This window comes from Papilio xuthus, unplaced genomic scaffold (genome assembly GCF_000836235.2).
Source record: "Papilio xuthus unplaced genomic scaffold, Pxut_1.1 DF825752.1, whole genome shotgun sequence".
NCBI classification, from domain to species: Eukaryota; Metazoa; Arthropoda; class Insecta; order Lepidoptera; family Papilionidae; genus Papilio; species Papilio xuthus.
In genome coordinates this window covers 937825-963461 of record NW_013532897.1, presented here as the reverse complement: position 1 = coordinate 963461, position 25637 = coordinate 937825, and the positions used below count along the sequence as shown (strand labels likewise).

The following is a 25637-nucleotide window of genomic DNA, read 5'->3' as shown; positions in this document are numbered from 1 at the left end:
GTAAACGTCTGCAAACTGCAAATTCGAACTGTCTGTTTAGTCAGTGTTGTACCACAATGTGTTTCTGTCAAATCAATAAATAATCGATTTACTACTCAAGCTCAACTTTAAATATTTACTAATTCAATGTTTAAAATTTAGGATCTTCAAGTTACTTTAACTACAAAGGTTATTGTTATTACTAAATAATAAAATATGAGACATCTCAATAATATTTTATAATTTTTAAAAAAACTTATTCGATTTTAAATCGATTGAAGTGGAGTTCCTTTTTTGCAACCCTAGACATGTTGAATGTATCCCACTTTCGCTTAGGGGTGGGGACATCCACCAATCAGAAAAGGCGAAGTGCTCTGAAAAGGTGGCGTGATCACTACGTCACAACATAGTAAATATATCTAGGCGCCGAACTATATACGAGCATAAAGATCAATACTTTACAAATATTTCGAAATTATAGAACCTTCCTTATCTCTTAAAATCCTCTGCGGTTCCTCTGGTGTTGCAGATATCTATGGGTGTCATTGATCACCTCGGTGTTCTAGCCGCTCGTTTGCCCCCTTCTCTTATAAAAAAAAAGCGTGTAAAAAAATCCTTTTCTTATTATTAGATTTAACGAACCCCCTGTTGGTTTTTTCGAGATCGAATATTTAATTCAAATAAGACAAAGTTAGACTTTAACCATTTTAAATATTCTGCCTGAGTTTAAGTTGTAAAAAAACTGCGTACTATCTGCGCTAGAGCCATAGCGTGAATAAAAAAAGTTCAAAACGTTTTCAAAAATTATTAATTCTTTCGAACAATAGATGGCGCAATTTTAAATTTCATAATAATAAATAAAACTTTAAAGTATTTTTGGGATTTGAAAATAGATGGAGCAATAAAATGGGCAATGAACCGTCTATGACTTAATTGAAAGAAAAAATACTATACTAAATGAACGTAATGGAAATATAAATCTAAGAAATATCTTTAATTCATAAAATATTTTTATGTTATTCTGAAATGGCAGTAGGATTTCCTGTACCTTTGGTAACTGTTACGTATGCATGAAGTAAGAAGTTATCAAAGTTACATTTAAAACGTCTCAGAGATTATTAAAATTTCTATAAATTTGAAGTAATTATGTTTAAACATTATAGAGAGTTGCAGGATGTGGTTTCGCTAATGGTTTACTGTACGTCCGACAAGTCTTTTCTATTGTTAAAAGAAACTAGCGGCGAATATTGGATACCATCAATTAAATCCGAGAAAAATTCGTGGAAAATGTCAGCTCATAAATTATTGTTTGAGGTACTTTGTTGGTGCGTTATTTAGCTCGTTTATTTAAATATCTGATCTTTCTTAATGAGATCTAACGGAACTATCAGTACAGTAACATCTATACTAAGGTGACCTACGTAAAAATGTGAGTTTCCGCAGTTGTTCGGCATGGAGAGCGGGGCGCAGCTGTCGCCTCTGCGTGTGAACAAGGTATGGCTGCCGGCGCATCCCGCGCCCTGCGTCTACCACGCCGTCTACAAGCTCACCATCAGAGCCGACGCCAAGAAACGTTTAAAAGTAAAACCTGTGAGTTTGGGTTTTTATTAACCTAAGTAAAATTGACTCGAAATAAGTATGTGTTTGTTTTTAGATACAAAGATGCTGATGAAATGTTGGTTTCGTTGTGTTGCAGAGCGTGCGATTTCGGCTGCAGTGGGTGGGCGAGGCGGAGCTGGGTCGGTTGCAGGCGCACTGCGCGCTGCGCTCGCCCGAGCTGCTGCTGCTGGCCACCATGTTCACTGGCGAGCCGCTCAAGGAAGCCGATCTAGCGGTCAGTATTGATAACCATGGTAGAAGGCGCCTATTCTGGTCCGTTGTTTGCATATTTGTGTCCCCTTATTCCAGGACCTGGACAAGGGTCAGCTGATAGAGGTGGGGGAGGAGAGTGTGTTGGTGGGCGCGGAGGAGACGGGCGGTGCGGGAGGCGCGAGCGGGGCGGCCAGCGCTGCGCCCAGCGCCCAGCTGCTCGCTGCCGCCAACTATACCAAAGAGGGTTGACAAATATTTACTAATTTTACTGTGGGCGACGCGCGACCAGTTTATCTGGCCTCGAAATCATTGTTCGCCGTCAATATTCACAACAAAATAAAAGATCTTGGAAAAAGAAAATTAGAAAAAAAGGACGACGACGAGATTGTAAAACTAGATATGTACTTCTAATAGAACCAGTTAACGTTATCACTTTTCTTATCCGCAGACCAGATGCGCCTGTTCCGGGAGTTCGTGACGATGAACTTCCCCGCGCTGTACATGAGCCAGCATGTCTTCTCCCAGCTCATGCTGGACATCGGCTGGCACCGCACCGTCTGCAGCAACCTCTTCCGGTATGGCAGCCGAGTATCTAATGGTGTGTGCAACCTATTAGGATTCTATTCGTTTCATAAATACTATAGGGCGGCAGACGTGAGCAATCGCGGCGGGCTGTCGTTCCAGGAGCTGGTGCTGTGGAGCGCCGCCACCGAGCCCGTCACCCAGCACAGCGGCCTGCCTGCCGAGATACGCTGCCGGTACATCTTCAGGTATGTTCTGCCGTGAAGACCTTGCAGTGATCACTTTCTCGTTAGAGTTTCTAATGAGCGCCTTCGCAGGTACTACGACGGCGACCGCGACCAGAAGCTGCAGCAGGTGGAGGTGAAGGAGCTGGTGGCGGCTGCGCGCGCTACTAGGCAGCTCTCCACGGACGCGCTCAGCGTCGTGCGAGACGTCGACCTCTGCTACAAGTACCGCATTGCCTGTCTCTCCGGCCGTCCATCACTCTAGCCCACAGCTCCCGGGCTACTCGACTTTAACGTTTTAAATAACTTTCAAATGTTTTAATGCCTTTGCTTTGTGTCGTGTGTCCGTGTGCAGACAGCTGGGCCTGCAGGCTAACAGTCCGCTGCCGCTGGCGGAGTTCCTGCGCGCGGTGCGGGAGCTGCGCCTGCGCGGCACCAGCTCGCTGCTGCGCGCGCCCCGCAGTTTGCTCGGCTACGTCATAGACCTGCAGTGAGCTCGCCAGACCTTCACACAACGCTTTTCTTCTTTACGGACAGATAGATAGAAGGGTACCTAATTATTTTCAGGGAACGCGACTGCATGGCGAAAGCGGCCTCCGTCAAGAGTGCGACACATTTTGGTGAGTGGATGTTTAAAAAATTCTTGTAAATTGCTGTTTCTGTATTCATCTGGTAAAAAACACGTAAAAACAACGGTTTCCTTGTCAGAGCCGGAGGGTGAGGTGCGGCCGTCTAAGGCTAAGGTGGAGAAGCTGGAGGCGCGGGACAGCGCGAGCTGGCGGCGGGGTGGTGGTGGCGGAGGCGGGGGCAGGCAGTACGCGCTGGCCTCCTGCGTGGTGCGCCTGGAGCGCGACGCCCCGCCCGCCGTGCTGCGCCTCGACTGCTTCGAAGGTGAGCACCGTCCACCACTGTCGCGCTACAACTTAGAAGTTGTTTATTTGTCGCACTGTCTCCTACTGGACGTACGGATCTGCGCTCGGTGTTTGCAGAGGAGGCGGTGAGCGCGTCCACCATCAAGCTACTGTCTCTGTCGTCGACGTCGCTGGAGGTGCTGGCGGCGGACTCCAGCCCGGCGGAGACTCTCGCCGCGGTGCATTACTTCGCCTCCGACATCAACACTACCAAATTGGTTCGAAGACATCTTTACTTTTGTTTTGTCGACCTCCGCTGCGATCGGATGAATTGGAAGGGTTGTGGTCGTAATGCAGGTGAAGCCGGCGTACACGTGGGCGCAGCCGTCGGAGCTGGCGTCGCTGGGCGCGGCGCTGCTCAAGCTATCGGAATCGGTGCAGGCCATCTGCGCAGCCGAGCCGCGCCTGCTTCGACTCGACTCTCCTATATATGCAATCGGTTAGCTAGTATGGTAGCGAAGGTAGGAGGCGGAGGGCGGAGGGTGGAGGGCAGAGGGCGGAGGTGAGAGGGCAGTGTTTGCGCAGGTGACCTGCACGGCAACCTGCCAGCGCTGTTGGCGATGGAGGCGCGGTTGTGGCCGGCGGGTGCGGCGCTGCTGCCGGCAGGGCTGCTGTTCCTGGGGGACTTCGTGGACCGCGGCGCGTGGGGCGTGGAGCTGCTCGCCTACCTGCTGGCCGCCAAGCTGCAGCGCCCGCACGCCCTGCACCTCGTGCGCGGCAACCACGAGACACGCGACATACAGACTATGTTTACTTTTTATACGTTAGTATTGTCTACCGCGTGGGTGATCGCGCAACAATATACATATTTATTTGGATTTTAATATTAACTAGGTTAAATTTGTTGTGAAGCCCATTTGAATTGGTTCTAAAAAAAATCGCAACAAAAGTAACTAAAATTTATTACTTTTGTATAAAATGCAATGGGTGCAGGGAATGCACGACAAAGTTCGGCGAGGTGGAGGGCGTCAAGATCTGGAACGCCATTAACAACGTGTTCGACGTACTGCCGCTCGCCGCCGTCGTCGACGAGAAGGTACACGTTATTTTACTAAAAAAGGGGAAACTGGTTAAACTTACAGCACTCCATTCATCATCTATCTTATATGTAGGTATCCTTTGGGGCAGGCTTTTCCTGCAATGTCGCCGCCATCGGTTTGATAGTAAAGTTATAATATATGTACTCAATATGTATTCAGTAAGGTACAATATGCAAGACAATGCAGGTGTTCTGCTGTCACGGAGGCATTCCGCCGCCGTGGGTGTGTCCGCGCGTGTCGGCCATCCTGCGCGTGCCGGTGCCGCTGCCGCGCCCCGCCGCGCAGAGCCACATGGCCTGGGAGCTCCTCTGGAACGACCCCGTCAAGTTATTGACACATAATATCTTTACTGTTCATCCCACATTTTATCGCATCGCATTCAATGGCACACACACGCACACCAGACCTAGGTAGACTTTCCCTAATGAACAGAAAATGTAGTTATGACAGCGTCTCTTTAGCGGTCTCGGCGAAGCGCGCACAGTTCTCTTTCATTGTGAGCGATTCACGAACTCTCTTGAAAGGAGCTAAGACAGAAATGCGGTGGTGTGTGATCAGGGCGAACAAGATAACGGCGTCGCTGGCCATGGAGCTGTCGGCGAACGAGGGGTTCGCGGTGAACGCGCGGCGCGGCACCGGGCACGTGTTCGACCAGCGCGCGCTCGACCGCTTCCTCGCCACCAACGAGCTGACGCACGTGGTGCGCGCGCACGAGCTGCACCAGAATGGCTTCATGGTGATTGCTCACCAGGAATACTGCGGCGAGACTATTGCATTGAGCGAGTGCTACTATAGCTTGAGATTTGTGCGCAGTGCAACCTGCGCGGCAAGCTGATCTCCGTGTTCTCCTCGTCGAGGTACTGCGGCGGCGACAACGACTCCGGCGTGGTGCTGCTGCAGGCCGGCAAGCTGCGCCTCATTCGACTCAGCGACTAGCCTTGCCTACCGCTACTACCCACATTCCAAATTAACGCCTAACTGTGTAATTCTTTCTGGGACCAAAATCTCTGTTTAAAACATATTATTTTCTCTGTTTTGTCAAAGGTGCCTTGACAAAAACTTTGATCTTAGAAACCCACAGTAGATCTTGTAATGGAAACGTTATTTGTCATATATGACAAATATTACTCTATTTAACAATAATTGTATTGTAAATTTCGTAGAAATTTGGAAATAGAGTAATGTAAATTGTTATATAAATTGCTAATGTTATTGTGTTCGAGTTGACTTTGTTCCGGTTCATCCATCGTTATTCTATAACATATTGTAAAATTGTTTTAGTTAGTAGTTACAATAAAGCAATAAAATATTTGTAAGTACTAAAGTTTATTGTAACAAAAAATATTTACAAAACATGACATTTATTATTTTTCATTGCTAAAATAAAATCACGGTCATTGTGTTGTAGTTGATGGTGAATCAAATAATAATAATAGAATTACTGCTCCAGAGAACAAATTTTACATATTACGAGAAAACGGCATATAGAAAGAGATTAAGTGAAAATATTTATTAATTTATTTAAATAACTTGCCAGAGAATTACATTACATACATATTTAAGTTTATTTATTACATATAAATTTCACAGACACTTTTACCAGAAGAAGTGTTCATGTATTTAACTTAAGTTATAACTTGAAATGCAAAGTTTGCTATCATCAACTTCTGTACATTTATTCATTTCCTATTCAAATGGAATTTGATTTGTTTTGTATTATCAAAAGTGGAAACTTTTGATAATACAAAACAAATCAAACTAGAACTTTCTGTGTAGGAACATAAAATCAAATTATTTTTACATAAGCTATCTAACTGAATGAAAATTTTGTTGCTTATAAAAAAAATAATGAAAACAAATTTTGTGTTATTTATTTAACAATACTAAATAAAAAAATATGATTTTGAAAAAAATACAAATTTTTCATGGAACAGTTTTTTTTAAAGTAATAATTAAATGCATATTATAGGTAATTCACACAATCATTCGCTGCCATTTTTTTTGCACTAATTACCCATGTTTTCCCAAAGAGCAAACTGTGATACAACAGCTCCTGTCCATAATGTAAGACTTAACTTAAAAAACCAGAATTATCTGTAATTTCAGTGACTGTTTTCCATATTTACATAGAACAAGAAATTCATGTCACTTTTGGCAACACGGACACATCATCTTTTCTAGAATATTGTAGAAGTTGTTACTTCTTCAGTAATAAATATACATCAGGAAAATATTTGAAAGGATTATTCATTGTTGTGTATGACAGACATGAAAACTTGTTTGACAATGATTTATGGAATTGTTCTACATTATAATACAGTACGGAGGAGAAATTCTTATCATTTCATGTTAGCTATGTTTAGAAAGGCTTTTTGATTTAAAAGGCCTTTGGACATGACATCCTATGAACCTATCTACTATTCACAAATTGTTTATTTTGTTCACAAACAGGACATTTATTTAACACTAAGACCAGGAAGATATGTTGAAAAATGAGTTGTGGCAATGGACAACTTCATTCTCATTGTCTTAGATTGTAATGCACTAATACTTATAACTTTTAAGCAAAATCAAAGAACTTTGCTAGTCTTATAAGTTTAGGGTTTTCATTGCTGCGACACATGTATTGACATTTATTGTTCTCTTCTTTTCCTAAGACAATATAAGGAATGACAATATGTCTAAATATATGTCGCAGTAGAAACCCAAAGTAACGAAATCTTACCTATGGAAATTGTAAGTAAATTTAATTTGAATACAGTTTTCAGTGACAAACAGAATCTTTACATCAATCATACATTTATAAAGTATAATAAATTAACACATAGCCACAAGTACATAAACATTATTATCATTTGTAATGGAAAGTGGTATATTAATTTTAATTTCCTGTCAGTAGAACAAACAAAAACATAATTGTTGTCTTTTATTTACAACAGGACGTTGGACATTCTCGCGGATTATTATCAATCACGGATAACAATGTCCTACTTTCCCTGTGGTGAATATACATTTTTTTTTTCATCTGGATAAAAATCTTCATATTTGTTTTGACAAACTAATGGTTGTTAGGTTACCGGGAGTTAAAGTGAGGGTCGTCTTGCTGGGAGAGAAGTCTGGTACTTTCGTCCCTTGGACCAGGGACCAAAAGTGAACTTTTCATTCAGATGGGAAAAAATGTATTTTTAGTTGAGTTTAAAATATGTTCTACAGAAAATTCAATTCAATTTTGATAAAATGACTACTTTTCCCAGTTTTGATTGTTTATTCATATTCTTTTTAGTAAGAGATGGGCACTGAGTCTGCTCTTGAAGTAGCCTTATAAGCATACTAAGGATAAGAAAGTTAAGTTGATTAACTCATTGATTGTAAAGTTAATGGTTTGCTAAACAATACAATATTATGTGACAACTATTGGAATAAGAAGCATTTGTACAACAGCTGTGACAGTAAAAGTGTCATTATATAATACAACAATATTGATAAGGATTTGAGTTTACAAATAAATTGAACCATGAATATATATTCGCCACTCACCTTAGTACACTTGGACACAACGAGAATATTCATATTGTTATAACATTATATTCACAAAAACACAAACTGCACTGTCACTTAGAGGAGTAGCTCTGCCCGCAGTATCTCAAGAGCCGCTTTCCGCCTGAGGTAAGGCATGTGGGCCTGCGTGAAGCTGTAAGGTTCGTCACGGCACGCGAACTCCGCGAACGTGCACGCGAACATGCCGCAGTCGCTGCCGTTCATCTGCTGCGGAATGTTCTGGAAATAAACAATAACAGTATTAGGAAAATGTCAAAGTGATTGTTTTGCTTTTAAGCAACAAATGCACAAAAGTGAGCATTAAAATTGTTATTTCAAATGCAAAAGTGTGGTTAGGTGAATGGAATGGATTTGGATGAAATCTTGGGAGAAAGTAAATTATATTCTAGCTTAATTTTTTTACTATAGAACTTTATCTATACCTTCAAGTTTTCAGTTTTCCAGTCTTTATCATCAAAGGGCTGCCCCTTCTTGTCCTGGTGCTCATCACGCAGGTACTGCAGCAATGCATCCAGGCAGGGCTGGTTGCTGCCGCCCATGCTGTCCAGGTAGGAAATGTGTTTCGCCCGCAAGTCCACTATGCTCATGCACCAGTGTACACCCAAGTGAACTGGCACCAAGATTATGTCTTTCGAGAAAATGTCCACCTGAAAATATATTCAGAGCATCAGCTAGACAGGAACAGACAGTAACAGACTGGTAACAGAAATTATATTCTCTTGGTAAAACAAAGCTATTAATAATATAAACATCCACGCATGAGACATTTCATTTGAAACCACTTATTGCAAGGAAAGAACTAGCTAGTGACAATTACCTTCTTAGTCCAACGCTGCAAGGCGGCTTGACCCTGTCGCATCAGTTTAGGATAAAAGAAAGTGTTGAAGTGGTGAACCTTGGGTAAGTCAGGGCGTTGCTCACTCCTTTGCGTTATCAACTCCATGTAGAAGTTGATCACCTCATCATTTAGCCAGTTCAGGCCAGACAACGTTTGTAGATCTCGCCTAAGTGACAAAATTTCTTGTTAAATAAAACAATTCATTGTAAAAATGAAGAATGGAATGTGATTAAATTTAAACTCACCTGCGGATACTCATACGGAATTTTTGCACAAACACCTGGTCCAATGGTCCTGGTCCTAGAGCCCTTTTGATCAGTTGCTCTTGTTCTGGACTCAATTTAGGAAAATCTGGAGTTGCTGGAACTTCCTCAATTAAACTCTCCGGTAAACTTAATTCATATTTAAACTTATTAGCTATAAGTGCTATGCTTTGTTCATGGTTTACTTTAGATATGATGTCAGACTCTCTACGGGCATTTTCTATTTTTTTATTGGTATATTCTTTCTTCTTTTTATATTTATCATGTAATTTAGGTAGCCAGTCTTTGGCTGTGATATCTTTATCGTTCAATGAGTCACGCAAAGAATTCACAGGAGTTATTTTCGTTGAGGATGTGGTTGAGCACTCAGATGGTACAACTTCAACATCGGAATCTGACAGATTAAGTGAAGCCACAGTAACAGGATCATATTCCTCTGCATCTTGATTCTCTTTGTTAATACTAAGATCTTTTTCCAATAACTTTAATTCATTCAATGATCTTTTCTGCGATTTTAAAGTGTTGCGAAATGATGCAGTTTCTTCTGCTAAATTTATTATGTCCACAGGTTTACTAAATGTCAAAGGTGTGGTGCTGGTTGCAACACGCCTAATTAATTCTTGGTAATTACGTTTTTCATGTAAGTTAAACACTTCAGACAGCATTGTTCTACCGTTTCCATTCAGGTTTGAGACTCTATTTCTTTTCGGAGAAAGATTTAAATTTTGTTTTTGCATCCAATTGGGAAGAGGAGTAACCTTCTTGTAAGATTTACTGATCCCACCGTGTGTTTTCAAGCTGTGGATTCTTGGTGATGTTTTTTCCTCTTTATCTTTGATTTTTGTGAGCCTGTAATACTGCTTATTACTTTTGGACCCAAGTTCCTCATTATTAGATAAAACATATTTGTATTGTTTTGCCGGTTGTGGTGGAGATACTTCTCTGACCAGAATAACATCATCTTCTTTCTCTATTTCATCTTCATCTAAATTAATGTATACTGTCTTTTTGGTATCTGGTTTGCTTTCAACCCATGATACCTAAAATAAATACATGTAAAAAAGAATGATTAAATAACAGAGAATAATGAGTTAGTTTTAATAAAATAACTCTTATCTTTATATGTAGCATTGGTAAAACCAATCATAAATAGCAAGATGTATTATGTTTATTGTTTTGATATAGCATACCTTTGGTTCCTCATCCTCGTCACTATCATCTACCACAGCCTGTACCACCTGTCTCACAGGACTCCTAACCTTAGATTTCAATAAATATGTTGAGCCATTCTTATTGACATCTCCAACTATATCTGATACCAATCGCAACCTTGTTGGTGTTCTTACAGGTAACACATTAGGGGTTGAAGTACTGGGGTGACCAGATTCTATCTGAATCGGAACATATCGTACATTCTTGGCTGGCTTAACAGTCTTGATTTCCGAAAGATCTAAAACACATACAAACTGTCAAAGGTTTAATTTTCATTAAGGTTAAATAAATCATTGTAAAATATTTTACCGTTTGTTGACATGACATCTGGAAAATTGGTCTTCCTCAATTGTCTGAACCTTTTTAACGAGGGCAAATCATCATCAGAGGACGATTCGTCATCCGCCCTGCAATTAATGTAACGTTAAAATTGTTGAAGCACATTGACATTCATAACAACAATGAAATTGTACCGACATCCAAAACTTCGAAGCAAGTCGTAACGGTATTTTGTACATGTTATTATGTTTTAGTCCTCGTTTATCTGAAACTCAAAAGCTTTACCGCCATAACGAATTGCTAACGTTGTAAACAAGAAATGTCATATCCATACCTGTCGCGTTTCAAGTTTGTTCTCAAAGATTGTTCACTATCGCACCAACCAAGAAGACTGCGCACGTAAGCCACAACGGACTTCATTTTTATATATATTATTCATCCATTACCATCATATCCTTAATATTAAGCTAACAAACGATATGAACGAGCGGTATTACGAATAAATACAACTAAAAACGGAAAGAAGCCGAAGCCGAATCGACATAGACAGGAGTGTGGCAAAGAGTAGCTGTGACTTAACAATTTAGATTTGTAGATTATCAACATATTTTAAACAGATACTATTAAAATTAATTTTAAAAGTTATAAATTTTTTTAGTTACAAAGTCCTTGTTTTATAATATTGAAAGATAGGAAGTAAATTGTTGAAAACTGTAACAATACAGTTCTGTAAGCATCTGTTTTTATCAATTCAATATATTATAAAGTATCAACCCAATTTATTTAATTCCTAAGTTTTCCTTAAAGTAAAATATGGGGAAATAATTTTATGCATCTCCGATAATTTTTAAGCCCAAAAATTCAATGAAAGTCCCTTAATGAAATAAAAACAGAATGCAAAATCTTAAAAAGAAATAATCAGATCAAAGAGTATATAAGAGTATAACAAGTTGGTCTGACAGACTTGTGACAACTGTCACTGTCTCTGTCACACTGAAAAGTGAGTTTCGCTTCCGCAATTATTCATATTTGAATTTTTGTATAATTCTACAGTCTTGTAAATAATTGTTTTTTATCTAACTCTGACTTGCATACTAAAATGCTGGAACCTGTGATGCATATTCTCAAACAAAAAAATATTATTCTGGCAAGTGGGTCTCCCAGGCGAAAAGAACTCATTGAAAACATTGTAAGATAACCTAAATATTTGATATTTTTAGTACATTTCATACTAACTAAAAGAAAAGTTTAGGATAAGAGAGGTTAAATGTTTCAATCAAATTTTAGGGTCTTAAAGTCAGTTTGTGTCCATCACTTTTTGAGGAAAATTTGGACCCGAAAAGCTTTGCCACTTTTTCAGAGTTTGTTGAGGAAACGGCCTTGCAGAAAGTGCTTGAAGTTGACGATAGACTAAAAAATCAGTCCCACAAACCTGATGTCGTTATCGGCGCCGATACAATGGTCACCTTAGATGGTGAATTGTTTGGTAAACCAACAACAGAGTTAGATGCATTTCAGATGTTAAGAAGGCAAGCTTATATCTTACTGTTATTTTAGTTTTGAACAATATGCTTAATTTTATATGAAATCACGCATTTCCAGACTGTCAGGTAGAACACACACTGTTTACACTGGAGTTGTTGTGAAGTCATTTGATGAAATAGTTAAGTTTACAGAAAAGACAAATGTTGTGTTTGGAGAAATGGATGATGAGCAGATCCGAGGCTACATTGCTACTGGTGAACCCATGTATGTTGCATCTTAATATTTTTTAAACTTAAGTTTTAAACATTTTTAAGCCAAAGTAGTTTATGGCCTAGATGTATGTAAGTTTAAAAATTGACTGTTTCAATGGTGATTATGACACAAAAAACATTGGCTTGACAGTCATTTGCCATCAAATATTATTTTCAGGGACAAAGCAGGTGGTTACGGAATACAAGGAGTTGGTGGAACATTTGTTGAGAGAGTAGAAGGTGATTATTTTACAGTTGTGGGATTGCCACTGTATAGATTATGCTCAGTTTTGTACAATATGTTCAAACATCAGAAATAAATAAATATAATTAAACCAATAGTGGTACAACTCATAAAACTAGTCAGAAAGATTCAAACATTCCTTGTTACTGAACTCTGTCACTAGATGGTGTTGTTATATTATATATTATCATATATTAGTCATGTTAATAAAGTGTTTTAAGAATAGTATGATGTAATATAGTAGTAATAGCATAACTGGTGAAGCTGTAAATTACTACTGGGAGCACAATTCAGTTACAAAAAAGGCATAACCAAAGGAAGTCATCACCAAAGCCGAATTATCCTAGTTCCTATTAATGGTAACCATAGCCATAGTTCAAATGATATTTACAATACAATGTGATGCTGCCAAGCTTTCCTAAAATATACTTAGAATTGTACAGAAGTTGTAGTTTTATTTAGTGTTCTATATCTGACTCCTTTTATAAACAAATTAACAAGTTATAAATTAACTTACTGTTAAATTAACAACTTTTCAGTACTCAGATTTTTTTTTACCAATGTTGGGATTTTCTATGATAAATTGAAAATTGATATTGCAAGTAAAAGTATCACAAAAAATGCTTAAACTGGCTACTCTTTTTAACACGACAGATGAGGCATTCACATGGAGTTTAGGCATTGTAATGACTCGTCTAGTGCCATTGCTTTAGCCCAGTCTTTCCAAAAGTGGGCGATAACGCCCCCTTGTGGGCGCTGCAGTTTTCAAGTTGCGGGTTATAGTAAAAGTTTCGTTTAGAATTCTCCATTAATATACATATATAGGTCACAATAATTAGTTAATTTAATTTGAAGTTATAGTGGTTTTTAAATTTAAAACTTCACACTGGTAGTAGAATTCAGCAGTCCTGTTATCCTGTGCGTAACTTTTACTAAAATAAAGTATATAATTAAATGCGACCTATTTACGTATCAAAATAATAATAAGCAGTAAAGATTTTTTTTGGTAATATTTTAGTTTTTTTTTGCAACTAAGTACACGAATTGTAGGTATACTGTGCCATCTGTTTATCACCCGGTTAATTTATAAAACTAATTGTGTCAAATTATCTATATGATAAAGAATAATCGATATTAATGTTGCGAAAAGTATCGATAAATTAATCATAGACAATAACGGACATCATTAACCTCATAACTTTTTTTTTCGAAATGTGTGTGAGAGCTCAAGTACCCTGCGACTTGTGAATGTTGAAAAAAGCTATTGTGTGGTGTGGGAACGAGACTTGCCACCTGTTCTGCACCGCTATCTTACACGCTATGCTTAGCGTTTTCTTATGTGCCGATTTCAATCTTCTCAACGGATAGTATAAATAAAGTTAACATATTTATTTTGATTCAGAAAAATACTACTACAATTTGACGAGTCCGAAACGTTTAATAAAGATTAAATCAATAAGAGCATAATGTTGGTACAGGTTACTAAAAGTCTATAAAAATATACAAAAAGTTAATTAAGCTAAAAGTTACGAGCAAATTGTGAAAAGTTCGCAGGCCTTATGTAGCCATCTTATCAAAATTATTACAATTAAATAATTATGAAAAATATGGGGGTAGTAATATTGTGCCTCGCGAGCCAGATGCTGCAGATCCGGAGATCCGGTCGGTGGCTCGGTGGCGCATCTGCCTGCGTTCCCACACCCTCGCGCAATATTTTTTTCATTTAGCATTAACTTTTTCCATATGACAACAATGTTCGGAAGTAAATGTTTTTGTCTATGAGCTATTGCTTTTTTAGTCGCAGAAGGTACCATTGTTATGACAGTATACTATGAAATTAAAGATTCTTCTCTTGTGAGTTTATCCGAAAAGAATCGACAGACTTTTATTACTATTTCTTAGAGATTTCCTGTTGAAATGATTACGTAAGGTACTTATTGCGGTATATTTGTAACGTGTCCTAACCTTTAATTATGTACTTGTATTCCGCATCTAGGACTTGTAGACAAAATTGGAGATAGTTTTAGTTGATCTGTTTTTTAAGCTATTTTGTAGGTAATTTAATTGTAAATAGTCATGTAACGTAAACAAATGTAAATGTAAACGCATGTATTCCCAGCATTGGCACCCAAACAGTCACGGATTTAGCTTTTGCGTGTGTTGTGAGGCCGCTGGTCGCTTCCTCGAAACATTGTTACCCCTTGCTTCCGGCGTGTCGCGGCGCTGCTTCCGCCGCAGGAATAGACAATGTCAAGTTCGCGCGTACACGTGCGCGCGTAAACTTGCCGCTCAAATTAAAACAAATACTTTTTTTCATGAGAAGAGGCAAACATCCAGCACAACTCGTGCGTTCAGAGACTACTACTTTGGTAAATACAAATAATATTACGATTAAAATAACTTAGATCTAAAGAGATTAAATAGCATCCCACACTAGTATGTGGGCAGGCCTGTCGTAAGGTTGACCCTACGTTAGAAAAGTGGCCCTTGAATTTATTCTGCCCACAGAGGGTCGTGGGTGATTGATTTAATTACCAAGATAGCGTATTATAATTATTTTTTAAAGACTGATTTACCTAGGTTGGTTAAAAAAAACTTAGTAAAAAGCCCTTGAGTTCTTCCAGACTATGTTCTACATCTGTGCCAAATTTCAATGAGATCTATGCAGCCATTTTAAATATACGTTTTAAAAAACATCCATCCATACAACTATGTATCTAAAAAGTTGATAAAAGATGGATAAATTATGTTTTTATTTAATTACAACATAAAACCTGTGAATGCAGTTAATATGTTGGATCGTAATAAAGCATGGTTGTGTAGGCGCGGTGGTTTATCGACATACATATGTTACGTAAGTCATAAGGTCCCGTGCCTTGCCCCTCACTTCCATGTGAGGCGGGGGCGTCGCCCACGGTTTGTCCCGAATTGGTAAAAACTTCATAAAACTTACAAACAACATAAAACGTTCAACTCATAATTAGCGACTCTGTAAATATTTTGATACATTTGTTAATTAGCTTTTCATATACCATCCATATCCAAATGTAAAATATCATATACACCTTGCAGTAGTATGTTGTTTTCTTGATATTAAAATTGTCTATAACTTTTCATATTATTTTAACTAATTTGACTCAAGTATATAAAAAAATCTCGTTCAAATAAATCTACTTAATGATGTCCTTATTTAGTAAGTCACCACACTGATACATGGAGTAGAGACCTGACGTCTAAAGTATAAATATGTCACAGACCGCATAGTTACTAATATTTGTATGGTAATTTACCTAAGATTGCCTAAATCATTGAAGTGAAGGTTTTAGTGTGGGGGCGAGTGGAGGGCGCGATGTAGGCAGCTCTGAGGTCATAGTGATTATTAAATCTTCCATTATAAAGAATATTTATTATTGCCATTATATCAGGTATTTAAGACTATTAAAGGAATTATATTATATATAATAGTTTATACTGAAAAATACGTGTTTTTCTAATGGTTTAGCAAATGGCGTGTTGCGAAGCGCGCACCCAGCCTCCATTGTCGGCGGAGGTCGTGACGTGGGAAACGGCAAATTACAAAAAAATTGCCTCATTTTCGCGCGACGAAGTGGCACGTTCAGTTATTACTTCAATTATTTTTTTCTTATAAAACGATAGAGGTATGTCAAAAGTGTGCCATGGATACTGGCTAGTTAAATATTATTGAGCTGCTGGTTTTTGGAAACAGAAAAACAAATACAGTACATGAGAGCAGTTTAAAGAAGGCGCAAAGGGTGTCATTGTTCAGCAAATAATTGTGTGCTATTAACAAATTAGACAAAAGATTACACCGTTATACCACGTACTAGCAATTGCGAAAATGATACCGCTAGTAGTTTTTGTAACGCTTCAGATAATTTTTTATAAGTAAGTAAATTTCTTTTATCACGACGTTAAAAATGTTACTGAAAAAACTACAACAAGTTTCATCGGTAGTTTAACGAAATAACTGCAGCTTCATACAACTGATTATTTAGGCCAATCGAGGTGATTTTAGTGAAGACCAAAAATGTTCGTGAACATTTTTCGTGCATAAACACTACGCAGTAAAACCTTATCAGTACAAAGATGGGTTGATGTTTCTCTTGATAACTAAGATGAGCAATTAAAAATCTGCGTGATCGCCTCCAAGAATCACTATAGTTAGGGTTGTCAACAAAAAACAACAACCAGTGTCCAGTCAACACTCTACGTCCACTGACAGAAAATACGTCCAACCATAGACAGTGAATAAACCTATTTCTCTTTAGGCGTCGTCCTTTGATCCTTGCACATAAAGCGACATCTAATGACTTATTTCACACCACTCATTCTGACCCGAACTTGTAGCTAGAATATGTCATGCTATCCTAAATAATTCTCATGCGAAACCGAAGAAGTTGCAGCCCTGTGTACAGTTTATAACGGCTTATTAGTGTGTGGAGTGTCGCGTTACATTTCTGGAAGAGCAATCGTGAGTGTGGGAGAGGTGTCAGGTACTCCGGCAGCGGCGGTGTTAAGGTTACCAGTTATTGCTCAATAGCATTACCAATTAACCTTCGCAGTACTGTCTCGTGAGAAAAATAAGTCTTGCATTTTCTTACAATGCAACTGATTTTTTTATAATAAAAATAAGACTCATTTGATTATTTAGGAAGGCTGTAGTAACAAAGTTACGACAAAAAGTAACTAGAAAAAATTATACCGTAATCAGGTTATATGTAACAAATGTGTGATTAAACATACGAGAAATCTATTACTATTACTGTAATCCATTTATCTGGTAATAAGTTTGTTATGTAAGTGATATACTGGTCTCAGTCGAGTCCGGGTCTATTGCGGAGTTAATTTGATCAGGCGTTAACCAATCTGATGGTAAGTGGAGCGGACGTTACGCGCCGACTCTAAACAACTTTAGCTAATTTTGTTGCAACTCTTACTATACTCGTATAATCCTAATTCAATAACTGAGTGAGGTGTGGTTTGCTCTTTTCCTTCACTTTCAAAACATGTCGGTTACAGGATTCACAATTTGAAGTTTCTTCGTGGGATCCTTTTTCCTTCATAGGACAACTTTTTAGCACTTTAGGTAGCATTCCTTTTTGTGTGTAGATAGGACATTACAATTTAATATAATTATGTCATCTTACAACTCTGGCATATTTTCACGTGACATAGACATAGATTTCCGTTGCGCAACGAGTTCCGACCGGTTGTACCGTTCTGCGCGGATTCGGTCAGCAAACGTCGGATGTTAACGGTGTGCGATGTGCGAACGATGCGTAGTCTGTGTGTCCATACGTTCGTGACGTTGTGCAAGACGACCAATGGCGGCCCAATCAAATTTAACAATTATCGAATGCGAAACTAAAACCGGTTCTATAAGTGTCCGCATTTACACTGTCGCGTAACTTTCATCATCATTGTGGTATCGTAGGTTTCGATGCAGCTTTGTTTTTCTAAGATTCTGTTATTCATTCAAAATACACAACAGAACCTTCCATAAATAACTTGGCATTTGTGTTGCATTTAAACCAATACACAGTCAGTTACAAATGAAATAGATAACAATTTCATTACGTTGGGGAGCTGTAAATAAGAATACTAGATTTTTAATAGCTTCAATAAAGGCTTTTAGTAGTTTAATAGTTATTTTAATAGTTTTTAATGTATGGCTGTCCGAAACGTTTGACGTCGGTGTGAGTGCCGCTGCGGACGACCTCACAAGGCCGCGTATCCGGCGCGCAACAGCGTCGTTGTAAACGACGGCCCTTCATTATCCACGCATTTTTCTGTCTCCACATTCTCTGCGGCTAGCGGTAGCCTTTTTATATACCATTCTTTATAGAAATCCCTGGCTTTTAATGATTATTCATTACGATAACGAATATTAACAGTGGTAGAGGCCGCTTTAACATCTTCGCACGAATCGGCCCGGCTCACCCGGTGAAATACCACGACCACACAGAAGACAGGCGTGAAGTGGAAGCAATTCCGCGTACAGTCTGATGAGTATGCGTCCCGGAAGCCAAAATTAGTCTTCTTTCCCTTCCCGTCATACTTCTTATAAGGAAAGGATGGGAAGTGGAAGAGGACTTTCCGGATGAGAGGATGCATGGAAAGGGAAAATATTTTCTTTCTGTGCATCCTCTTCTCCGATTAAAGGTAGGCGACGCATATGCAATTCCGTATGTCTATGGGCAACGGTCACTTCGCTATTTCAGCGATTTCAGGTGGCCGCTCGCTCGTTTGCCAGCTTGTGGTATAAAAAAAAAAATGATTAACCGTAACTAAAGTTGAATGAACAAGCCCATAAGCTAGTTCAAAGTCTGATTATGTCATTGTTTTGTAAATGAATTTTCTGGTTTTTCTTTTATATTCATAAACTTAGTCATGATTTTTGACGCATTTCAAATGGAAAGATAATATAAAAATAACGTAATAACAATAGACATTGTTAGTTTATTTTGTTAATAATGAATTGGCATTTGAAATTGCATTCATTTTAACCACAGTGTAAAGACAAACAATGAAGTGACCTCATACTATTCGGTTGTCTTGTGTTGTTCTCTGCATCGTCTGCTATGACCTTCTAGTTTTACTTCTTTTTTATTATTAGCTAAGTAATGGCTTCTTGTTTGTCTCTTCTTACATTAAATACGTGTGTACATAATTCTTTAAATACGTACTCTTTGTTCTTAAGTAGATTTTATTACGATAAAAAATTGAATGAAATTTCTCTTTGTATTTTTTCTATTTTCAATTTATTCCACACCAGACTTGTAAATCCATATGTTTATAGCCGCAGGAAAACATTTAACATATGTTGACCTACTTGCTTGTTCGCATTTTTTTTACGAAAATAAAAACAAAATAATTATAGGTTAAAGGCGACGCCTCTTCAGTAACATTTAATTAATCTCAAAAGGCAGATCGGTGTTGTAACCTGACAGTTTACAAAGTGACCGCGAGTTACACACAATTAGCGGTGAAGCGATTCTCATTATTCTTTTTTCTTGGACCTTGCTACGAGGTAGATATATTTCGGCCAGTCTCATAACTTACTGGCCAGTTATAGTAGATTTTTTTTATCTTGATGTCTTTATAGGTCAGAATATCCTTCTATGTTTAAAATTGTTTTATTATTGATGAAGAAAGTGTTGTTCATTACATTATACTTAAAGAGTCTAACATTAGGGTTGTTAGACATGACAAGCCTTATAGGAGTTGACTAGTGACGTTGCTCTACCATAATGCGGGGCCAAAGAGGCCCTATGTCCTGGGTCTAAAGCGTCAGTTGCATGCGGCAAAGGAAAATATCTGAAGGAAATCTTTTCATTCTCAATGTAACTAGAGATATTCATGACCTTCGGATTAAAAGTCCGTTCAGCCATGGTCTACTTATTGTTGGTATCGATAACTTTCTAGTATGGGTAATTTGAGCAATTCTCACGGGCCCACGTGAGCGTGTGCTGCCCGGAGCTCCCAGCAGTGTCGCGTGGAGGCCGGGGCTCCCACCGGTGCACATTCCCGTCCACCCGACTGTGACCGTTGGCTCCACTTGGGGCTAGAGTGTAGCACCAGTCTTCCTGTAGACCAAAGTGTATAACAAAAAAAAACTGATTGCCATTGTGCCTTAAAGAACTTATTGAATGATGATTGTTACAAATAAAATTTGACTTTTTCCTACGTTTTGAGGTCAAATTATAAAACGTTTTCGATAATTTTTAGATCATTTGTATTGATTATGCACTTTTTAATATTAACTTTAGTATGTCAAAATTGTAATAACATTCATCTTATAAGTACAAATACACATGTGTAAAGTGGAACAGAGCAGGTTCCCAGGGAGCAGGTTGTTGCGGTCAAAGTGGTCGCGGCGCTGCCGGTCTCACGGGCGCAAATACTCACCCCCGGGCCCAGCTCCTTTTGTTTTAGCTAAATTACTCTCTTTTTATTAGGGCGAGGAATTGATTACTAAAAATCGATTACAATGGTATGGCTTCCCGACAACCTGATGAAGTTAATAAGTTTATCATATTTGTAAATTTCTACTTTGTTCTGTGGGCCTAGCATGAATATTTGCGACAAGCGCTATCATATCGTCATCGTCAAAATTTGCTGTAGCGCCTATAGGGTGTGAAGTACACCGAATGTTTCATAATTTCGACATCATTGATAAACGAGTTTGTCGCAAATATTCGTTCTAGGCCTACTGTACATATTACGTAAATTTACAGACTCGAGATGTTTTTCATTATATTTCTTTGTAGTCTGACATCAATAAGATCACCCCAAGCTTGTTTAAGAAAATAGACAAGTAGTAAATATGAGTAAGCGGTAAGTTAAACGGCTGAGTTATTTACTGTCGAAACGTGACGCGAGTATAGGGGATGTGCTACAGGAAGTATTGAGGGCTTATTATTTTCGCAGGGGTGGATAGGGTGACAATATTTCTATTAATATTTGTATTTATAATATTAATATTTGTATGAATTAGGAGACAATTCATAAGATTTTATACATATCGAATTAAAGTAGAATGTAAGAAGTATTTCCTTTTGACTGTGCTTTCATAGTTAAATACTTATTATACATATTAAAATGCTTATTTGTGACTAAATACTTCTGAGACGCTGTTAACGCTATTGCCTGAGACTTATTTACAATTTTTTGCTATAAAAACCAGATGCCTTGCCACCTTGACCTGTTATAACAGATCTTAATTTTATAAACAATACTGTCGATATGTTTACATTACATATGCTCTAGTTTAAGACAATCCTTTATGAGATTGTTATAAGCTATCGTTACCATTATTCAAAGATTATACTTGAAAAATTCAAATGATTGAAATTACTTCCTAATAAGTAAGTATTTTTGGATATAATTAGTCGGAATCCTTTGCCTCGAATGGCGCTTTTACGTTACCAAGACCAGCATCAGATTGATTAGTGAGTGGACATAAACGTTGATATTTAAACAAGGCTAGTGTTGCGCCGATACACCGGCACATTTTCGGTTTTTCTACCAAACAGTATATTGGGACAATTAAAATTAGTTTCAATGTTTAATAACTACGATTTAACAATGTACAATATATAAATACACAATATTATATACGCGTTTTATAGATACGCGTTCCCTAAATCCTTTCCTTTGATGTAGTCCATTAACAGGCAATAATATTTCACACCTGTAAACAAAATATGTAACCCGAAGCGAGATCGAAATAGCTCGTATTTGTAGCGGGAGAGGAAGTTTTGTTCCACTCAGAGTGTTCCTGTATTGACTGCTACCAGGGTTACAGTTTACGGGAATAGAATAACTAGCTAAATGAAGATTTTTTGTGCCTTAAATTAAATTTAAATCAATGTTTTCTTTAGTTCTTTCTATTATAAAGTAATTAATTTAATTTACTTCGATAATATTTTTTTCTCATTTGGTTTGCAATTCTGTTTGATTACTAAAAATCGGAGCAAACTTTGACTTATAACTAAGAATCTTCTTGTTTATCAGTGTACATTATATTTGGCATTTTCATGTACCAGGATATAATAAGCAGGGAGGCAGTAAATTAAGTGAAGGTGTGCAGCCCTGCAGAGCCACGTTTCCGTTTGTTGCTATTCAGATTGTTTTAATAACACTTCTCCTGAGCGTTGTTTAGTTTCGTTGGCGGCCGCAAGTGCGTCTGTGCTTTTGTGTAATTTGCGTTCTAAGTTATTTTTGTATGCAGATGAACACAGACTTAGGCTTAGATATCAATATCACAAACAAATAGATTAGACGTAAGAATCCAATTTGCTAAAAGCTATGACACTGTCCTGTACTTTATCTCCGTAAGTACAGGTAAGTTGGTACCTTGTAAGTTAGTTGTTAACCTAATTGATGATGAATTTAGATTTATTTTTCACAAATTCAACAGTTCTTTTTTGTCACATTGTAATAAGGTATCTTATAAAGACAAACAAATTCAATTACCTTGTTATACCGCTATGTCTGTATTATTGTCTACCAAATTACCGCAGAGCAGTTGCATTTCGTGGTGTACTGTTTTTGGTGGTGAGGAGGTTGGGAGTGGGGGGGGGGGCACCGTTAACACCGAAACAAAGCCGTTCTGCTCAATTATCCGCTGTCGTAGTAGACTGGGTGTGTGACTACGGTAACCATGGTAACAACAGATAATGTTGAACGTATTCAATCCGATTGCTAAAAGTTAAACGCGGGGATTAAAAATTGGGATATTTAAGGCTAGGGGGCGCTAATGTCTTTTTGACCATATTTAAACACTTTATGTTACAGCGCGTTAATTAATTTTAGTACCACTTTTACCTTTTGCTGTTTGTAACTGAGTAAAATATGTTTTTCTCGTATGGATTTGACTTAGTTGGGGGGTTTAGGTGCATTTTACTTTATAAAGATTGTTATAATGATAGGAATGTCTCAATTAACGTGACTTGCTTGGCGACCCTGACTGGACCCTGGGTCCTGACCGCTCCTCTGTCACGCCGTGTGACCCTGGCGATGATGATGGCACGCCCTTGCTTTTTTAATTCGAATAACACACAAATAACACACGTATTTGTACTTGACTTCTGTCACGATTGTATGCTTCACATAGAGATGAGTCATTTAACACTATTGGTGTTTTTAATATCGTTAAGATTCGTGATTTTTCTTGTTTTTGACGGATAATGTTCACTACTTCTGGTCGAGTATTATATAGATTTTCATATACACAAAGCTGCGGAAGTGTTAAGAAATAAACAAAAATATTCTCAATTCTCGGCGCGTACTAAACCGTCTCTAATATCAACCGTTCCGGGAATCATTTAGATTTAATTTCCTTTCGTCGCCCTTTTCTTTATTATGTGACGTATTTATTGATTCAGATTTTGGGTTCCTTAGAGATTAAAAAGGTTTTAAAATAGAAGTAAATGAGAACAGAAACATGGTATTCACCTTACACTGTGGAAGGAAACGTCTAACTTTTGTCCATTTTGAAAAAAGACAAAGAAAAAAAATGGTGCATATACTACAGACAAACTTAATCTATTCACAAACGTAAAATAACCAACATTCAATAACACAATTCAACAAAGAAGATTCAATCTGCTTTGTATCAAAGTAGAATACAGTAATATGTGTATAACAATAAAGATTTTCATTTCATTTCATTTCAGTAAGATAAAACATTTATAATACAGAACCCTTGCATAATAAAGCGCTCAGAATTAAAATCTATTAGCTAACGGGTCACGGTGGCGCGGCAATGGGCATTTCCTCTTGCCGGCCGCCGACCGCCGCGCCGCACCGGCCCGCGCGGGCAAAGACTCGGGATGTGCTCGCTGCCCGCTGCCCGCGCGGTTGTGCAAGGCCGCTACTACACCGCTGCCTTCGCGTAACCTAACGTGCGTTTTTTTTATTAATCAAACCGGTTGTTAGCTATGTTACGATCACCTTAACTTATATGGACAGGACTTATAGTCACTCATAGGCGACAAAAAGCGGCTGTTTTAATGTCAGATTAGCGCCAACCTTCAATACTCGCAATAAACAATAGTTACTTTCATTGCAGATCTTTTGCTTTAAACATCAGAGCAAGAATAATTCAAAACGAATGTCTTCTGAACCTTTAAATTGTTTCTAAGAACTTATTTTTGTGCATCCAGCAAAGTATCACATGAAATTGTGCCAAGTTTATTGATTCATGTGTCCAAACAAGTTGTAGTACTCGTATATAGTTAGTCCGGTGCGGCGTGAGTAGAGTCGTGTTTTTTGCGTGTTTACGCGCGGCCACGCTACGAGCCGGTCTGCGGCCGTGGGAACCCAGCGCGGGACCAAATATAACCGCACCGTGTCTTCGTATCACTTGAAGCGCTGACTTGTAATCGATCTCGTAATCTTGTTATTAATAGATCCGTCATTTGGTAATTAATAGGATGATTTTATGTGTTAATTAAGTCAATGCCCTAGTCAACATATTCATTGGTGGGATTTACAAAATTGTGTACGTGTTAATCACGGGAATTTGTGTCGTAGTCAAATCTAATTTGGAATATATTACCTGCCTCCTCAAGGTCCTTAAGGACTCATCTCTTGCTTCATAAAAACAATAACAAATTCTATGACTTCAATATCTGAGTCATTTACATACGTAGTGTATTGATAGAGTTATGTTCCATCACGCAAGTTGAACTGTGTGAGTCATGTTGTCGGAAAAATATCGCGACAGAGCCGCGGCTAATTGATGCTGGTAACACGTAACAGCAAAGTATTCAACGTGATTATGCTAAATACGCGAACTGACAGCTGTAGCTATATTATTACTATTTTATGCAACTGTAGGCACTAGTAGCAGAACCCTGCTTAAATAGGATAAATGATTCAGACAGAATTCAAAGGTGTCATATTCTATACAAGATTTTTTAAAATCAAACTTGCAATAACGTATGGGAAAATTAATTACAACTCTTCTGTTTACTAACAATTGTACATTTTAAGTATTACAAATGAATCTTAATATTATCTGCTAATGTTAGCCCTTTTACTAGTTACATTCTACTATTAGTGTTTTTCTTTTGTCTAGATATGATGGTATCGATTTTATCAACAGTTAACACCTAATTGACATCAAATGTATAGCAGCTGGAGCGGCGCCGGCGGCTACGTAGTTTGCCATCTTGTTGATAATATCTCGCGGACATTTATGGCGCCACAGGGTTGGCAGCTAATCGCATAATGGACAATAGAATAGGTGTATTCTTTAGGTTTTTTGAAAACTAAAATTTTATTTTTAATTCTGTGTCGTTATAAAAACATAAATGCAACGAAAATTTGAGGAAACTATGCTGAATACAATGTTATTAGTGATGTTTTCAGTGTTACCATTCGAAACGATTCTTTTAGGCAATCGGGGTTGTCGAAAGATAAAACAACATTGGCTACAAATTACAAATTTTTCTTCAGTATGCAAATCTGTGGTCAGCCCTGGTGCGGCA

At 38.1% G+C, this 25637-nt stretch overlaps 3 protein-coding genes across 5 annotated transcripts; 2 read left to right on the top strand and 1 right to left on the bottom strand.

Annotated features, from left to right (window-relative positions):
- Positions 1-1085: 1085 nt before the first annotated feature.
- Positions 1086-5546, top strand: LOC106125868 (uncharacterized). Of its 2 annotated transcripts, none has more exons than XM_013323279.1 (17): positions 1086-1293; positions 1423-1569; positions 1676-1813; positions 1888-2035; positions 2240-2366; positions 2436-2561; positions 2631-2762; positions 2893-3027; positions 3105-3157; positions 3246-3428; positions 3527-3666; positions 3746-3887; positions 3974-4211; positions 4382-4484; positions 4675-4814; positions 5047-5224; positions 5302-5546. In XM_013323279.1, exons 1-17 carry the CDS (start codon positions 1126-1128, stop codon positions 5422-5424), a joined length of 2421 nt encoding a protein of 806 aa, XP_013178733.1. In that variant the 5' UTR covers positions 1086-1125; the 3' UTR covers positions 5425-5546. The 2 variants fall into 2 exon arrangements, with proteins under 2 accessions (XP_013178733.1, XP_013178734.1); XM_013323280.1 differs by having other exon boundaries at positions 1086-1304.
- Positions 5547-7352: 1806 nt separating this feature from the next.
- Positions 7353-11284, bottom strand: LOC106125897 (sentrin-specific protease 1). Of its 2 annotated transcripts, XM_013323314.1 has the most exons (8): positions 10973-11064; positions 10837-10917; positions 10669-10766; positions 10338-10597; positions 9130-10187; positions 8864-9050; positions 8469-8693; positions 7353-8265 (listed from the first exon to the last, which is right to left on the bottom strand). In XM_013323314.1, exons 2-8 carry the CDS (start codon positions 10875-10877, stop codon positions 8104-8106), a joined length of 2031 nt encoding a protein of 676 aa, XP_013178768.1. In that variant the 5' UTR covers positions 10878-10917; positions 10973-11064; the 3' UTR covers positions 7353-8103. The 2 variants fall into 2 exon arrangements, with proteins under 2 accessions (XP_013178768.1, XP_013178767.1); XM_013323313.1 differs by lacking the exon at positions 10837-10917 and having other exon boundaries at positions 10973-11284.
- A 344-nt stretch (positions 11285-11628) lies between these two features.
- LOC106125865 (septum formation protein Maf) lies at positions 11629-13063 on the top strand. Its single transcript, XM_013323276.1, has 4 exons — positions 11629-11827; positions 11926-12167; positions 12241-12387; positions 12553-13063. Exons 1-4 carry the CDS (start codon positions 11738-11740, stop codon positions 12692-12694), a joined length of 621 nt encoding a protein of 206 aa, XP_013178730.1. The 5' UTR covers positions 11629-11737; the 3' UTR covers positions 12695-13063.
- The last annotated feature ends 12574 nt before the right edge of the window (positions 13064-25637 follow it).

Coding starts and splice junctions, on each gene's coding strand:
- LOC106125897 (XM_013323313.1), bottom strand. CDS start 11,058: ATGAAGTCCGTTGTGGCTTACGTGCGCAGTCTTCTTGGTTGGTGCGAT. Junction 8,694..8,863: donor TGCAGCGTTGGACTAAGAAG/GTAATTGTCACT, acceptor ATATATTTTCAG/GTGGACATTTTCTCGAAAGA. Junction 8,266..8,468: donor GGAAAACTGAAAACTTGAAG/GTATAGATAAAG, acceptor GTTTATTTCCAG/AACATTCCGCAGCAGATGAA.
- LOC106125868 (XM_013323279.1), top strand. CDS start 1,126: ATGTTTAAACATTATAGAGAGTTGCAGGATGTGGTTTCGCTAATGGTT. Junction 3,028..3,104: donor GGCTACGTCATAGACCTGCA/GTGAGCTCGCCA, acceptor AATTATTTTCAG/GGAACGCGACTGCATGGCGA. Junction 3,667..3,745: donor ACATCAACACTACCAAATTG/GTTCGAAGACAT, acceptor GTCGTAATGCAG/GTGAAGCCGGCGTACACGTG.
- LOC106125865 (XM_013323276.1), top strand. CDS start 11,738: ATGCTGGAACCTGTGATGCATATTCTCAAACAAAAAAATATTATTCTG. Junction 12,168..12,240: donor GCATTTCAGATGTTAAGAAG/GCAAGCTTATAT, acceptor ACGCATTTCCAG/ACTGTCAGGTAGAACACACA. Junction 12,388..12,552: donor ATTGCTACTGGTGAACCCAT/GTATGTTGCATC, acceptor TATTATTTTCAG/GGACAAAGCAGGTGGTTACG.